General features: G+C 30.6%; 1 protein-coding gene across 1 annotated transcript; it reads left to right on the top strand.

The window, feature by feature from the left end:
- Positions 1-88: 88 nt before the first annotated feature.
- On the top strand, positions 89-9276 carry LOC117928061 (adenylate kinase 1, chloroplastic-like). The gene is made up of 4 exons (XM_034847833.1): positions 89-532; positions 5600-5740; positions 8031-8303; positions 8775-9276. Exons 1-4 carry the CDS (start codon positions 230-232, stop codon positions 8916-8918), a joined length of 861 nt encoding a protein of 286 aa, XP_034703724.1. The 5' UTR covers positions 89-229; the 3' UTR covers positions 8919-9276.
- The last annotated feature ends 6305 nt before the right edge of the window (positions 9277-15581 follow it).

Below are 15581 nucleotides of genomic sequence, written 5' to 3'. Positions count from 1 at the left end.
ATTATTTATTTATTTTTTTGCGTTAGCAAATTTGTTTTATCCGGGTCTTGTGCCCTAATTACGAAAATCACACTCGTGTGTAGGGCAGCACGCCCACTCTCTCCCCTGGGTTCCAGGAAAACAAACATAAGAAGAAGAAAGGAAGAAAGGCTTCCCAAGCATCACCTCTCTTCCCAAGGAAAGTCTCTCTCTTTCTCTCTCTCTCTCTCTCCAAGTGAATTGTTCAGCCATGGCGGTGGTGAACCGCCTTCTGAGATCCACGGCTACGCCATCCTCTTCCATACTCTCCAAAACCTTCTCATCAATCACATCCAATACTGATCGCCGACCCCTCTCCCCACTTTCCCACAGCTCTCTCCATCTCCGCCGCGATCCCAAGGACAGGAACGTCCAGTGGGTCTTTCTCGGCTGCCCCGGCGTCGGCAAGGGCACCTACGCCTCCCGCCTCACCGCTCTCCTCGGCGTCCCCCACATCGCCACCGGTGATCTTGTCCGCGAGGAGCTCGCGTCCTCCGGTCCCCTCGCTTCGCAGGTGAATTAGGGTTTCCGTTTCTTTTTTAGTTTCGTGAATTTCTTTTTACGTTATTCTGTTTTGTTTGTGTGTGGAAAAATTAAGATCTGGAACTTTGGGTTGATTTTGGATCGATTGGTCGTATTGATTGAGAATTTGAGCTCAAGAGTGCGCTTGGGTTTTGGAAAATGTTAAAGAGGGAAACTACTTTTGGTTGACCTTTACGTGGCTGGTTTACTATTTTTTTCTTTAAATTTTTTTCTATGCTTTAAGAGTTATGGTAGGGTTCGATATTTGATGTAAACGACGGGAAAAGCCATAACTAAATGTATGTATAATGCCTAGATATCAAGCAAACTTACTAGGAAGGTTTGAATCATGTAGTTTTATTGCTTCTCCCTTTTATTTTCATTTATTTTTTAAAATAATGGATGGGTTAAGTTTAGGTATTTGATGCAACACAGGGAAAGTCCATAATAAAACAGGTTTTGAATTAAATAAATCTATGTAACCCTTATAGTATTTCTTTCTTCCCTTATAGTATTTCTTTCTTTGTTTCTTTTGAGTTACTGGATGATGCTTAAATATCAAGCAAATTTGGTGGAAACAGGTGCCCATGGGAATATTTATTTAATGGTTTGGAGAGTAAAACACCTATTTGTCTGAGATTGTGACATATCAGCTATCGCTTTTGAGCCCTTTAGCATAGCCATAGTTGTTATAAGTTTTCTCAATACAAAATAGTGAGCGTCTTCCTGGTCCATTTTACATTTTTCAATGCATTTTACGATAAATATATATGACATAATAATCACAATAAGTGATTTGTATTATATCCAGATACAGTTAATTATTTGAAATATTTAGGAAAATCGATTTGATTTTTTTTATATTAAAAATATGACTATATCACGCTTTAAGAGATGAAACATTGGACAGTATTGTTAAAGGCATGTGTAGAAGATTGAATATTATGTGTATTTATTGTTCCAACCAACATAGAAGTGTTATTCGAGTGAAACTTATGCCATTTGAATTATTAGTTGATGATAATGAAGGTTGAAAACTTTTTCTTAGTACGTTACTTTCTCTCTCTCTAATTTTTTTTTTTTTGGGTTTTTTTCTCTTTTAATGATGATGATGAAGTTGGGAAATTACAACTCAGATCATCACATGTAGATGCATACATGTCATAGTCTGAACAATTATGTGATTATAATTGCATATTATTACAGTTTCTCCTTTTCTATATCTGTTTCAAACTTATAGAATCTTGGAAACTTTGGCATAATAATTTTTATTGGAAAACGAGTTGGAACTTGGAACTTGTAATTGTAATTGAAAAAAAGTTTATTTTTCTGCATTTTACAATGAGTCTATGTATTAAAATATCAGGCCCAGTGAAATTAATTTCAGCAAAACTCTAGTACTTGATGTTTATATGTGTTGCATGGGGTTGGGTGTGAGTGATGAACTGTTCGGTGTGTGATTGCTGCTGGGTGTTTATATATACATAAGAGCAAAGAGCTGTATATGAAACAAAATATGCTTATCCAAACAGGATTTATACTCACACACATGCCATATCATGTGAACATGGATAAGTTGGTTTGGGTGAAGCTGAAGATTCTATGTACTTCAGATGTTTACACATATATATATATGTGTGTGTGTAATAAATGTCATTGTTGATTGCTTATAAGAAGATATATTGCTTTATGCAACATTCTTACAAATGTGTTTCGCATGTGCATGCACATTTTTTTCTATTATATTCCAATATTAGAAATATCTTATGGTATATGATATAGTATGATGTACGATAAGGAGAAATAGAAAGCAATACATGGTGTGATATATGAGTTGGCATAAGGTGAAAAAGGATGTGCAAGCCTAAGGTCAAAGGGGGGTTTGGGTTTGGGAAGATTTTTTTAAGAATAAATCTCCCTTAGGAAAATGACTTTGGAGGTTTCTAAGGGAAAGTTTTGTTCTTCGACATAAAGTCATATTGAACATCTATGCGACACACCCTAATGGTTAGGACACCAACGTCCTAGTCAAGTGGTCGCATCATTGCCTTTGGAAGACCATTCGTAGGATTTTTAGAGTTTCTCTAGACATGCTCATTTTGTGGTGAGTGATGGGGCTAGGATTTGTTTTTGGGAAGACTTGTGGTGGACATAACAATTTTTGTGCTCTTAATTTATGAACATAAGAATTGTCAAATTTAAATTGTCCAATCTCATCTATCCTTGGCATCTCTTACCTTTTTTTTTTTCTTGGAACCTTAATTTTCATTATAACGTCATTAACTTAGAGATGGAGGACCTTGAAAGACTCATGTACTTTCTCACTCATGTGTACTTGTCACTGGTTGTCTCAGATGTGAGAGCTTGGTTATTATTTTCTTTTTGCTTATTACAATAAAATCTTTTCTATTTGCTCTATCTAGTCTATCAATTCCATTTCTTTCTCTCCAACTAAATTCATATGGAAATCTAAAATTCGATTTAAGTCACGTTCTTTTCTTGGCCGGTAGCCAATGAGAAGGTCAACACCAATGACATGCTACAGATAAGATGACCTTACAAAGTCCCTAGTCCTAACCATTTTATCATACATATGAGAAGTAAAGAATCGATTAATCATATGCTTTTATAATGTTTGTTGACCTTGGGGCTATGTGACAAGCTAGGTTAAATTGGGTTCTTCCTTGGAGTATATGTGATATGATGACTATCTCCCTTAGAGGTTCGGGGAGCACCATTAGAGGCAAAGTTCTATTGGAAGTTGTTTGTTTGACATTGATGCGATATTATTCTAATTAGGAGATAGATAAAAGTAGAAACAGGAAAAAGGAAAGAGAAAAAGAAAAGAGGATTCAAAGATCATGAAACAAAAATTCCCAAGAAAAACTATTGAAATGGAAGCCCTCTCTTGACCAGCCTGTCGACCTTTTTATTACCAATTTACAACTCTAAGCAAAAGAACATCACGTATTACTTGAAAGATGCAAAACTCTCCTTGTATAATGATCATGTATTCAAGGTGCTAGTTTATTTCAGGACAACCATGATAGAACTAGCTTCTTTGCTTGGGAAGCAACTTGGGGCAAGATTTTAACATTGGATCAACTTGAAAAGAAGACTTTGAATATCTGAAATAGATGCTACATTTGCAAAGAAGAATCAGTTGACCTTATTCTCTTTCATTGTTTGAAAGCAGGCTTTTTGTGGCTGTTGATTTAGGCTTTTTTTTGGTGGCTAATGGGTGATGCACTCTTTGGTTAGTGGTGCTCTTTTGAATTGGTTGTGGGTCCTTTGTAGGAAAGAAGAGGAAAAAAAGGTTTGGAAGGCTGCTTTATTATGTTTGTTTTGAAATAAGAGAGCTTCTGAAAAGTGTGAAAAAATGGACTAAGCAATTTAACATTCCTTCTTCTATATCTTTTAGATTAAGTTACAATGTTTATAGGGGATTGTTCCTTGTTGATGCTGAACTTTGTGGATTGGTTAGGCTCTAGGTAGCACGTAGTTGCTGTTTTTTTATGCCTTTGTCCTTTTGCTTTGTTTTTTTTTTTTTTGGTCTTTTGGTTTCTTTGTATATATATATATATATATATATATTTGATAGGCAAAAAGAGGATATGTATTAAAAGCTCCTTAGAGAAGGCAAAGCAAGTACACATGAAGTATACAATCAAAGCGCAGTATAGGAAAAAACTTAAGGAGCAAAGAAACCTTCTCCTTACTGGGAACTCAACCAATCCACAAAATCTAATATGGATGGTATGTGGTCCTCTATATACACCCTAGCCTAATTCACAAAAGTATACATAAAAATAGATTTAATTGCTTGAATAGCTTGCTTAAAATCATTAAAAGCTCTCATGTTCCTTTCCTTCCAAATGGTCCTCCACAAGCATAAGAGAGCAATCCTCCATGCTTTCTTTCGTTTCTTACCCACAAAAGAGCCATACCAACCCAACAGATTCCCTCTAACCGAGGAATGCAAAACTCACTTCACTCCACTTCCAAAAGGGAATAAATCAAATTCCACAATATTCTTGCTTTAGAGTAAAAAAGAAGCAAATGATCTATAGTTTTCTCCTCTAATTTGCACCAGTAACACTTATTCGGGAGATTCCAACTCCTCATTTTAAGTTGATTAAGAGTTAGAATTTTGCCCCAAGACGCTTCCTAAGCAAAAAAACTGACCTTCATTGGAGCCAAGTCCACCGCACAATACTAAATGGAAACGGATCTCTAGGTCCTTTGGAAAAGGAGCAATAAAGAGATCTAACTAAGAACCTGCTGTCCTTGGTTTCATTCCAACTCAAATTGTCCTTCACATCCTTTTTAACTACCGAAGGTTGTAATTCCAAAACAATTTTGACTTCTTTGTATATATCGTGTATATCTTCCTACTTTTTTTTGTTGATAATACAGACCCACTTATCTATAAAAAAGAATAAAAAAAAATCCTCCAATTTTGCCTTTTTGAGGCATTCCAATAAAGCCTGAATCTTGGCCTGAATAGCTAGACTGTATCTTGCTGGCTTCAACAAAGACATGATGAATCACCTATTTGAACTGTCAGAGGCCACAGTACCCATCCGGATACGTTAACAGTCACCCCATAAGCACCATCAAACTTGAGCTTAAGGCTTTCTTCAGACAAAGGAAGATACGCAGATCTGACAGCGTCTTCTTTGTATAGCTGGAAAATCACTATCTCAGTTTTGGAAGCTATAGTTTCTAGTTTTGACCATTCATCTAGATTTGTTTTTCCCTTTTCTTTGTTTTTGAAAAGGGAGTGTAACAATTGGGATTTATGAGCAATAACAGTCATGAACTTGTAATGAGCTGTTATCTGTGTCATATGTTTTGTTATTTCATTTATCAAACACAGGTGTGAATTTCAACATTAGAGTTTCAAATTCATTTACCATGTTGCATTGTTATGTTCATTGTATAATTTGTTGATAGTTGTTAAAAGAGTATGAAGGTAGAGCTAGGAGCTTATAACTTTAATATTAGTTTTCTTATATGTCTATTCTTTGTATTTTGCATTTTTGTCTTTGTTCTGCAGCTTTCGGAGATTGTGAACCAGGGGAAATTGGTGTCAGATGAAATTATAATAAATTTGTTGTCCAAGCGTCTTGAAGCTGGAGAATCCAAGGGTGAAAGAGGATTTATTCTTGATGGTTTCCCTCGAACAATAAGACAGGCGGTGAGCACATCTTTGATAATTATAACAAATCATGAATTTGGCTCACTATGAATTTATGTTTATTATTTAATAGATGCTAAGAGCTACAGTAGGAAAAGCAGAATTTGGAAACAGAAATGCATATGTATGGTAGATGCCTTTGAGCCTGACTCAAGTGGCAAAAGGGTGGGGTCAGATATGTAGGAAGTTTCAGTTTCAAGTCTCAGTAGAAGCAAAAGAGAAAAAATTACCTAAAAAAAATAAATAAAAAACACAAACAGAGAGAAAGAAAAATTTACGGTAGATTGGCCTTTAAGGATGATGTGTTGTCAATCCAGAGACTCAAATACTCTTTTGTTCTTTCTCTTTGATCAGAGGCCAAGTTGTTTATAGTTGATTGCCCTCTAACTATAGTTAGTTTTATTGATTGGTTGGGTTCTAACTAAGGTTGTTTGTTGGGCCAGCTGGGTGTTTTTCTTTTTTTTTTTGGCCGTTTTGGCTGTGGGTGTATAGGTATTGTATACCTTGAATCGCTTTTTGGCGCCTGTTTTTATATTAGTTCTTTTCTTACCTATCAAAAAAAAATATATATATAGTTTTTTCTTGACAGTAGTTGGAGTGTTGTCAGAAGCTTGAAAGGTATGTCCGTGGAAACATAGTAGATTGAAATTCTAACCCTCAGACAGCAAATACAAAGAAGTCCTTGTACTTCAAGGGTGTTATTTACATGGGACTATTCTGCAACTTCTGACTGATATTTACACTACTGTAAACTGGTTGCGATTTAAGTGACTTTTCAATCTACTATTTAACCCAAGACCTTATTGTTATTACTTCAATATGTGCAGTAACATGGTGAAATTGGTAAGTTTAAATGTTGGATGTGCTTAACTAGTCTTCAATTTTTTATTTTTTTTTGATAGGTAAGTTTTACTAATCTTCATCTACAGAGAGTATGGGGTTCTTTTACCCAAACAACTACTAGTTGGATGCATGTATGCATAGATTGGACTACTGAATAGTATTAGAATTGTCCCCAAAGAAATGCACCGTTCACATGTTTTACCAAAAAATTATTCTCCCCTTTGAGACCTTTTGATCTTAGCTACTGCACATCTTGAAGAAGGTTGTCATTCCTAAAGGCCATGGTGCATCACAGCACTTTGCCTATTTACTTTGCATGATCTAAAAATTTAGGGCCTGTTTGGGAACGTTTTGAAAACAGTTTTTGAGGACAATTCTCGATTCTTTTCGGGAACAAAATTCTATTTAGGAACTCAAATATAAAAAAATAGTTTTCTTGGCTTATGCTCCATGAAGGTACTTGACACTTTTATAGAATGTAAAAGTTTACAAAATATTCTCTATATTTTCAATTGTTACTCAAAACATTTTATAAAAAACAACTTGAAACACCTAAAATTTGTTATACTAAACAACATATTTCTAGAACAAATTCTCCAAAAACTGATTTCTGTCAGAAGTTTGCTAAACTTGTTTTCTGAGTTAGAAAACTGTTTTTTGTTTCAAGGAACTGAAATTTGTTTTCAAGAACAGTTTCTAAACAGGGTCTTACTTTCTAATCGTTACTCCAAAGTATTTGTAATAATATTAAAATCATGGTCTCTCTTATTTCCCTTGTAGAAATACTAAGCACTAAATTTAAAATGTTATTGGCAGGTCTTAAAGACAAAAGTGCAGCTCCATCTCCCCCTCATTTTGCCAGAATAATTCTAACCAAAAGGCAGATCAGTTTCCATTCCCCAAACTGTTATAACTTTCTTGTTGTTTTGACTTCATCAAGTATCTTAAACGTACAATTTATGAGAGCATCTAGACTCTGATTTTAATCATACAATTGAGAACATTTAGCTGACATATGTCCATTTCATGAGGTAATCACCAATTGAATCCTCTGGTTTGTTGAACATGTTCAACCTACATATAGAAGACCAGATGGCCATTTAGGGTCATTTGCATTTGTTACTAGGGAATACGAATGGGAATGATTGAAGGTGTGAATCACAATACCATGTGGAAGAGAAAAATTAAAATCCTGACTTATTTTCTATGATAATAAATGTTTTATTCCTTTTCTCATTTCTAAGAAATAATCCAAACACGTTAATGAATGATAAATGAAATAAATTTTCCATTCTTATTGCTATTCTGGCATCCAAACATGTATATTTTTGCTAATTTTTACCACATTCTGAGAATATTATCCCCTTGCTTTGTTGTCGTTTTGTCTCTATGGACACTTTCTATCTATGCTCTTCATAATTTTCTCTCTCTTTTGGTTAATTTTCAGGAAATATTGGAGGATGTAACTGACATCGATTTGGTAGTTAACCTGAAACTTAACGAAGAAGCATTGCTCGCTAAATGCCTTGGTAGAAGGATCTGTAGTGAGTGTGGCGGGAATTATAATGTTGCTTGCATTGACATAAAGGGTGAGAATGGGAGCCCTGGAATGTACATGGCTCCACTTCTTCCTCCTCCACATTGTGCTTCGAAGCTTATTACCCGTTCTGATGATACTGAAGCTGTTGTTAAGGAACGGCTCCGTATATACAATGAAATGGTATTTCTCCCATATCAGAATTCCTGTTATCTATCTCTCTCTCTTTTGTAATGATTCAAGAAACAAGGTAAATATAATAAAATAAAATAAATTTGGAGCTTGAAAATGTCATGTTTCTGCTACCAGTCATTAGATCCATGGATACTCAGAAGTGCCCCTACCGATTGTACTGAGGAAAGTCCATGTGCTGTTTTGCTTCAGAATTGAATCGGCTGCTTTTGACTTAACCTAGGCTTATGCTTCAATCTACATATACTTGTCTTATGCAGTTTAATTGTTATTTTGATGCCCTTACCTCTCTGTTGCATTGTTCTCTTTTTCCTCAAATATATGGTCTGATTAATATAATGTTTTTTCTTACATCAAAAGTTTGACAAAATGCAATTCTTTATTTGTATCATAGCTATTAAAGATATCCCCTTGTGCTTCATCTAGTGACTTGTGAATCACAAATTATCTTTACTCCTACAGAGTTTACCTGTGGAGGACTTCTACCGCAGTCGGGGGAAGTTGCTAGAGTTTGATCTTCCAGGAGGAATCCCAGAATCCTGGCCAAAGCTGCTTCAAGCTCTGAATCTAGATTACCATGAGGACAAACAGTCTGCAGCAGCATGAGCGCCCAGTATGCTGTTTAGTGTATACTCATGGTAAGCTGATCATTTTTTGCAGAGGGAGAAACCATTTTTACAAAAATAAAGGCTTGAAAGTTGCCTAAACTATTAGGGCAGCGTCATATTGGTCTTTGGAAGACGTGCAAAATGGGTATGGTATTATTCTTAGGGGGGTTATATTTATTGTTGGTTATATATTTGTTGACAAATGTTTTAGCTCATAGTAATTGAATTTTGTGGACTTTATGTCATTACCATTCAATTATGCTGTAATGTTACTGAGTTTCAAATTAATCAGAGGTTTCTTTGAATTTTGAGGTGCCGGAACTTCTCCAATCAAAAGAAATGCAATGTTTGAACTATCTCCATTGTGTCTGACTTAACCCCTTTCTCTTTATTTTTCTTCATCCTGGGTGTTTTTGGAACTGGAAAGTTTTGTCATTCTTGTTGAGGAGCCACCTTTAGTTACAATCTTTTGCAGGGAATCTGAATTGCTCACCGTGAAGATTAATACATCATTGCAGCAGAAGCTGATTGTGAGGTAAACACTCATTTGGTATCTCTTTCTCATGATAGGAGGGGGAGGTATGTACATTGCTTTGCTCTTGTTTTGCTGGATGTAATAAAGAGTATCAGGAGGATAAGTTGATTTGGAATCGCTTTACCTTGGCCCGTTTGATCATGGTTTTTTTAAAACTTGTTTTTAAAAATTGTTTTTAAGTTAATAAAAAACAAAAACCTTGTTTGGATAAATTGTTTTTGAATGAACCAGTTTCAATCCATTATTATTAATTTTTTTTATTAAGGAGTTTATTTTTTTGAGTTTTAAATTATTTTAAAAAATTACTAAATTTGTTAATGAATAGTTAAGTTTTGTTTAATTTAGAGCTTATTTATTTGATTAAAAAAAATTAGAAAATAGTGATTTTATGTAAAAGATGAACAATAGAGCTATTTTAGATGGATTTTTGTCCATAAAATTTTAGTATTGATTTGATCATTATTTGAGTGTTTAAATTATTTTTTTTTTAAATTTAACTTGTTAATAAATTCAATGCATTAAACCTTGTTTACTTTGAAATTTATTTTCCTAGTAAAAAAAAAATGAAAAATGAGGATTTTATGTAAAAAGAGAAATAATATAGTTCTAGAATAATTTTTGTTTATATTTACTATTTAAGTTTTAAATTATCTTTAAAAAATACTAGACTTGTTAATGAATTCATTGCATCTAGTATTGTTAAATTTGAAGTTAACTTGCCTAGTGAAAAAATTTGGAAAACAAGAATTTTATGTAAAAAAAAAAAAATAATAAAGTCATTTTAGGTCAATTTTTAATTCATAAATTTTTAGTAGTGGTTAACTATTTGAGTTTTAAATTATTTTTAAAAATTATTAGATTTGTTAATGAATTAAATGGATCATATCTTGCATAATTTTAAGGTTATTTGTCTAATAAAAATAATTAATTAAATTGATTTCTATGATTTTTTAGTATTAATTAAATTGGTTTTTAAGTTTCAACTTATTTTTAAAAATTAATAATTTTTATATGTCAAGTATAATTTGATTTGAAACTTATTTGTTTAATAATAAATTTTTAAAAAGTTAAATGAAATTTAGAAATGTAGTGTAATTTAAAGAAAAATCACATTTTAAGATTTTTTATACTAGATCACGAAAAAAGAGAGAATAGTATCATGTTTAATTTTATTTTTATTTTTTAAATTTTCTATCTTTTTCTTTTATATTTAAAAACCGGTGAAAATAACTTTTACTTGCTTTCTAAAAACTGTTTTCTCTTTAATCTTGTTTTTTAAAACTATTTTCACAAAACATATGACCAAATAGGGTATTAATCTTCAAATAATGCTCCCACATTTGACGATGAACCACTTTTAAGGCTTTAGTTTCCTATGTATTTTTGCTAATGGAAACGTTTTTTATTTTTTATTTTTTTTATTTTTGTTATTTCATTTGAACATTATCACGATGATGTTTAAACCGATGTGTAATAATTCCTTGAATGCCTATCATTCTAGTACCTGCAAAATGATTTAGGGCAAGTTAGCTCTTGATACATAAATCCCCGCAGAGCAATCAATCCACTTTACATAAATTATAGTATCGCTTTCACTAAATCTCTAGTAGTGTTTCAATAAATGATTCAGAGTGGCAGAATATTATTACCAATAGAGCCAAAATTCTGAGCAATGGGTCAAAATGTCCATTTATTAACAAAAATATAACATCTAATCATTTTTTGAAACTTATGTTCAAATTAACCTCTTTGGTGCCACATAAGTGCCACGTCATTAATTTTTTTTTCCATCATTTTAGTTAAAATCTCAGTTAGCAACTGATACTTCATTATTGAACTAAAGCCTTTAGTTAATTTTTTTAAAATTTTAAATTTAATTAAAAATTATTAAATTATACAAATAAATTAATATTTTAAAAAACAACAAATTAAATATCTTAAATTAATAAATTATACAATTTTATATATTATTTATATGTTATATAAATTTATTATTTTAATATTATTAATTTATTAATAAATAAAATATTCATTTATAATAACTTATGTTTATCAATTTATGTTTATTGAAGTAATACTAAATTCTTAAATTTAAATATAAATAATTTATTATTAAAGTATATATTTTTAATTTCAATAATAAATTGTAATTTAATAGTTTTTAATTAAATTTGAAAGTAAAAAAAATTATAATCGAAATCTCATTAGCAATTATGATTTAAAAGTATATTATTATTTCAATAAAGATAAATTTGTCATCATACAAATAAATGAATATATTTAAAAATAATAAATTAAATATCTTAAATTAATAAATTATACAATTTTATATATTATTTATATGTTATATGGATTTATTATAAGATTATTAATTTATTAATAAATAAAATATTCATTTACAATATCTTATATTTATCAATTTATGTTTATTAAAGTAATACTAGATTGTTAAGTTTAAATATAAATAATTTAATGTTTAATTATATTTTTAAAATTTCAATCATAAATTTTAATTTAATAATTTTTAATTTAAAAAAATAATAATTAAAACTTCAATCGACAAATGAAGTCTCAACTTTAGTTCAAAAATGAAGTTTTAGTTGCCAATTGGACTTTCGTTCAAATTGGAAGCCTCAGTCGGCAACTGAGGCTTTAACTAAAATGATGGAAAAAAAAAATATTTAATGATATGAGGCCTACATGGCACCAAAAAAGTCAATTTGAATATAAATTTCAAAAAATGGTTAGATGCTATATTTTTTTTTAATAAATGGATCATTTTGACCCAATACTCCAAAATTCATTCTAGATAACATCGGTGACAATAAAAATCCTCTTCCGTGTGTTGACACTTGACACCGAGTACACCCCTTGTGATATTTTTATTTATCGAAACCCTCCAAGAATTTTTGCCACTAAAAAGTGCAACTTTTGTGGCCATGATCTTCCAACTTTTGAAACCATGGTCATTTTAAACGAGTGGTGCTAAATATTCTTGAATTGCCTAATTCTAAGTATTGGGTCAAAATGACCCATTTATTAAAAAAATATGTAACATCTTACCATTTTTTGAAACTTATGTTCAAATTGGTGTATTTGGTGCCACGTCAGCGTCATGTCATTAAAAAATATGTTTTTTTCATCATTTTAGTTAAAGCCTCAATTGACAACCGAGACTTCATTTTTGAATTAAAACCTCAATTGACAACTGAGATTTCATTTTTGAATTAAACTTGTAGTTGGCAAATGAGACTTTATTTTTAAATTGAAACCTAAATTGGCAACTGAAACTTTATTTTTGAACTAAAGCCGCAGTTGCCAACCGAGGCTTTAGTTATTTATTTTTTAATTTAAAATTTAATTAAAAATTATTAAATTATACAAATAAAATAATATTTTAAAAACAACAAATTAAATATTTTTAATTAATAAATTATACAATTTTATATATTATTTATATGTTATATAAATTTATTATTTTAAGATTATTAATTTGTTAATAAATAAAATATTCATTTATAATATCTTCTATTTATCAATTTATGTTTGTTGAAGTAATACTAGATTCTTAGGTTTAAATATAATAATTTATTATTAAAGTATATATTTTTAATTTCAATAATAAATTATAGTTTAATAGTAAACAAAAATTATAATTGAAATCTCAGTTAGCAACTATGACTTAAAAGTATACTATTCTTTCGATAAAGATAAATTTGTCATAATACAAATAATTAATATATTAAAAAACAATAAATTAAATATATTAAATTAATAAATTATATAATTTTATATATGATTTATATGTTATATGAATTTATTATTTTAAAATTATTAATTTATTAATAAATAAAATATTCATTTATAATATCTTCTATTTATCAATTTATATTTGTTGAAGTAACACTAGATTCTTAAGTTTAAATATAAATAATTTAATATTTAAGTATATTTTTAAAATTTCAATCAGAAATTGTAATTTAATAATTTTTAATTAAATTTTAAATTAAAAAAAAAAATCAACCAAAGTTTCAATTGGTAACTGCGGCTTTTAATTCAAAAATGAAATCTTAGTTGGCAACTGTAATTTTAGTTAAAAAATGAAATCTCATTTGCCAACTAAGGCTTTGGTTTAAAAATGAAGTCTTAGTTGCCAACTGCGGTTTTAGTTCAAAAATGAAGTATCGGTTGTCAACTGAAGCTTTAACTAAAATGATGAAAAAAAAATATTTTTAAATGATATGACGCTGTGTGGTTTAACATAAGTTTCAAAAAGTGGTTAGATGCTAGATTTTTTTTTTAATAAATGGGTCATTTTGACCCAAGACTCCAAAATTCATTCTAGATAACATCGGTGACAATAAAAATCCTCTTCCGTGTGTTTGACGCTTGACACTGAATACATCCCTCGTGATATTTTTATTTATCCAAACCCCCCAAGAATTTTTGCCACTAAAAAGTGCAACTTTTGTGGCCATGATCTTCCAACTTTTGAAACCCTGGTCATTTTAAATGAGTGGTGCTAAATCTTCTCGAATTGCCTAATTCTAGAAAAGGTAGCTCCTGGTACGGCCGCCGCAACGTGATCCATTTTAACGGATGATTCAAAATGTGGATATTCTTTTTCCACGGTTGATTCTTTGTTCCAGGTTTTGAATGAAACGGGAAAGAAAAGGTAGGAATGGAGAACGACTATGTCATATTCTAATTACCACAACCACAACCACCCTAAGTTGGAAAAAAAAGAAGTGATTCATGAGCCACAGCATTTCCCTTTCTTTTTTTTTGTTTTTGTTTTTTGTCTGTGGGCAGCAGCTTCTAGCCAGTTGTACTCCCATGTTGTCAATAAATGGGAGGTGATCGGGAAAGATCCATGGGGTGCCTCCTACTTTTGGAAGTTCTTTTCTTTTGCCTTTTCACTTTTTGATTTGCATCGATTCATTCAACCCTTAGGACTTAATTTCTTAATAACTCTATTGGTGGGACGAGGATTCACTATAATTTCACTTGTAAAAGAAAACAAAGACCTAGGGGACCAATACGTGTCAGCACAGTAGGAAAAAGGTCGCGTTGTGAGATTCTAAAGGAAAAAAAAGGGAGGCCAGGGACCGCCCTGGTATGGTCTTGTAGCATTTATGGATAAGACTATAAGGAGAAATGAAACCAAACACCACAAATATCGCATAGGATTCAAAGTCGCTTCCAAAAGTAAAAGGAAAACAAATGGTAAGAATTGAAGAGTTGCAAGTCATGTCCACTCATGCTTTAATAGAAATAAATTAATAAATAAAAATAAATAGAAGGATTATTTCCCCCCTCCCCGGAAAAGAGTTTTAATACTTTAAACAAGATGAAGTAATGAAACTCATTCAAGGGTTAGTTTTGAATACTATACTAAAAAACAATCATCTTTTTTAATATCAAAAGATAATCGAGAAATTAATTATTCACAAGAATATAAAAAAATAGTCACTTTATATTGTAGTCAATTAGGGATGACAACGGATATATTTGAACGGTTTATCTCTGTCTTAATTCCATCTATTTTTTTAAAAAATATTTTTATTTTTTTGATCGAGAAGAATCTCAATGTATTTACAAATTATATCATTTAAGATACGAAGTCAAGTCGAATATGAGAAGTTAGACTTTCTACGTGTCGACGATCCAAAAATAATGAAATAAATTTTCATTCTTACCTATATTTTTTGTGAGAATATTATATTGAAGACTTAAAGACGTTTTAATATATATTTTATTTAAATTTTTTATACATATTTTTAAAATAAATAATTATTATATTTTTATAATTAATTTTTTGGAAGTAGATATTTTTATTATTTTGTGTTAAAATTCAAAAATTGAAAAAAAAAAATTCAAATTTTATTATATATATATAATAAGGGATGAAACAATTAAATACTCAAATCCAAGTTGGATTTAAAAAAATATAATGAACCGTTATTAATTCATTTATCTTTATTTTAAATCCCATCTATGGTAAGGATGGGGAAAGAAGGGTATCAAAGAAACCACTTATTACTACATGCCAAGCATTTAAATATAATAACTATTAAATTTCACAATCGCATTTATTTATTCATCTTGATAAACTCTTCCACTTTT

The sequence above is a fragment of the Vitis riparia genome, chromosome 13 (assembly GCF_004353265.1).
Source record: "Vitis riparia cultivar Riparia Gloire de Montpellier isolate 1030 chromosome 13, EGFV_Vit.rip_1.0, whole genome shotgun sequence".
Classification (NCBI taxonomy): domain Eukaryota; kingdom Viridiplantae; phylum Streptophyta; class Magnoliopsida; order Vitales; family Vitaceae; genus Vitis; species Vitis riparia.
Note: the sequence above shows the minus strand (reverse complement) of the source record. Positions and strands in the feature narration are given on the sequence as shown.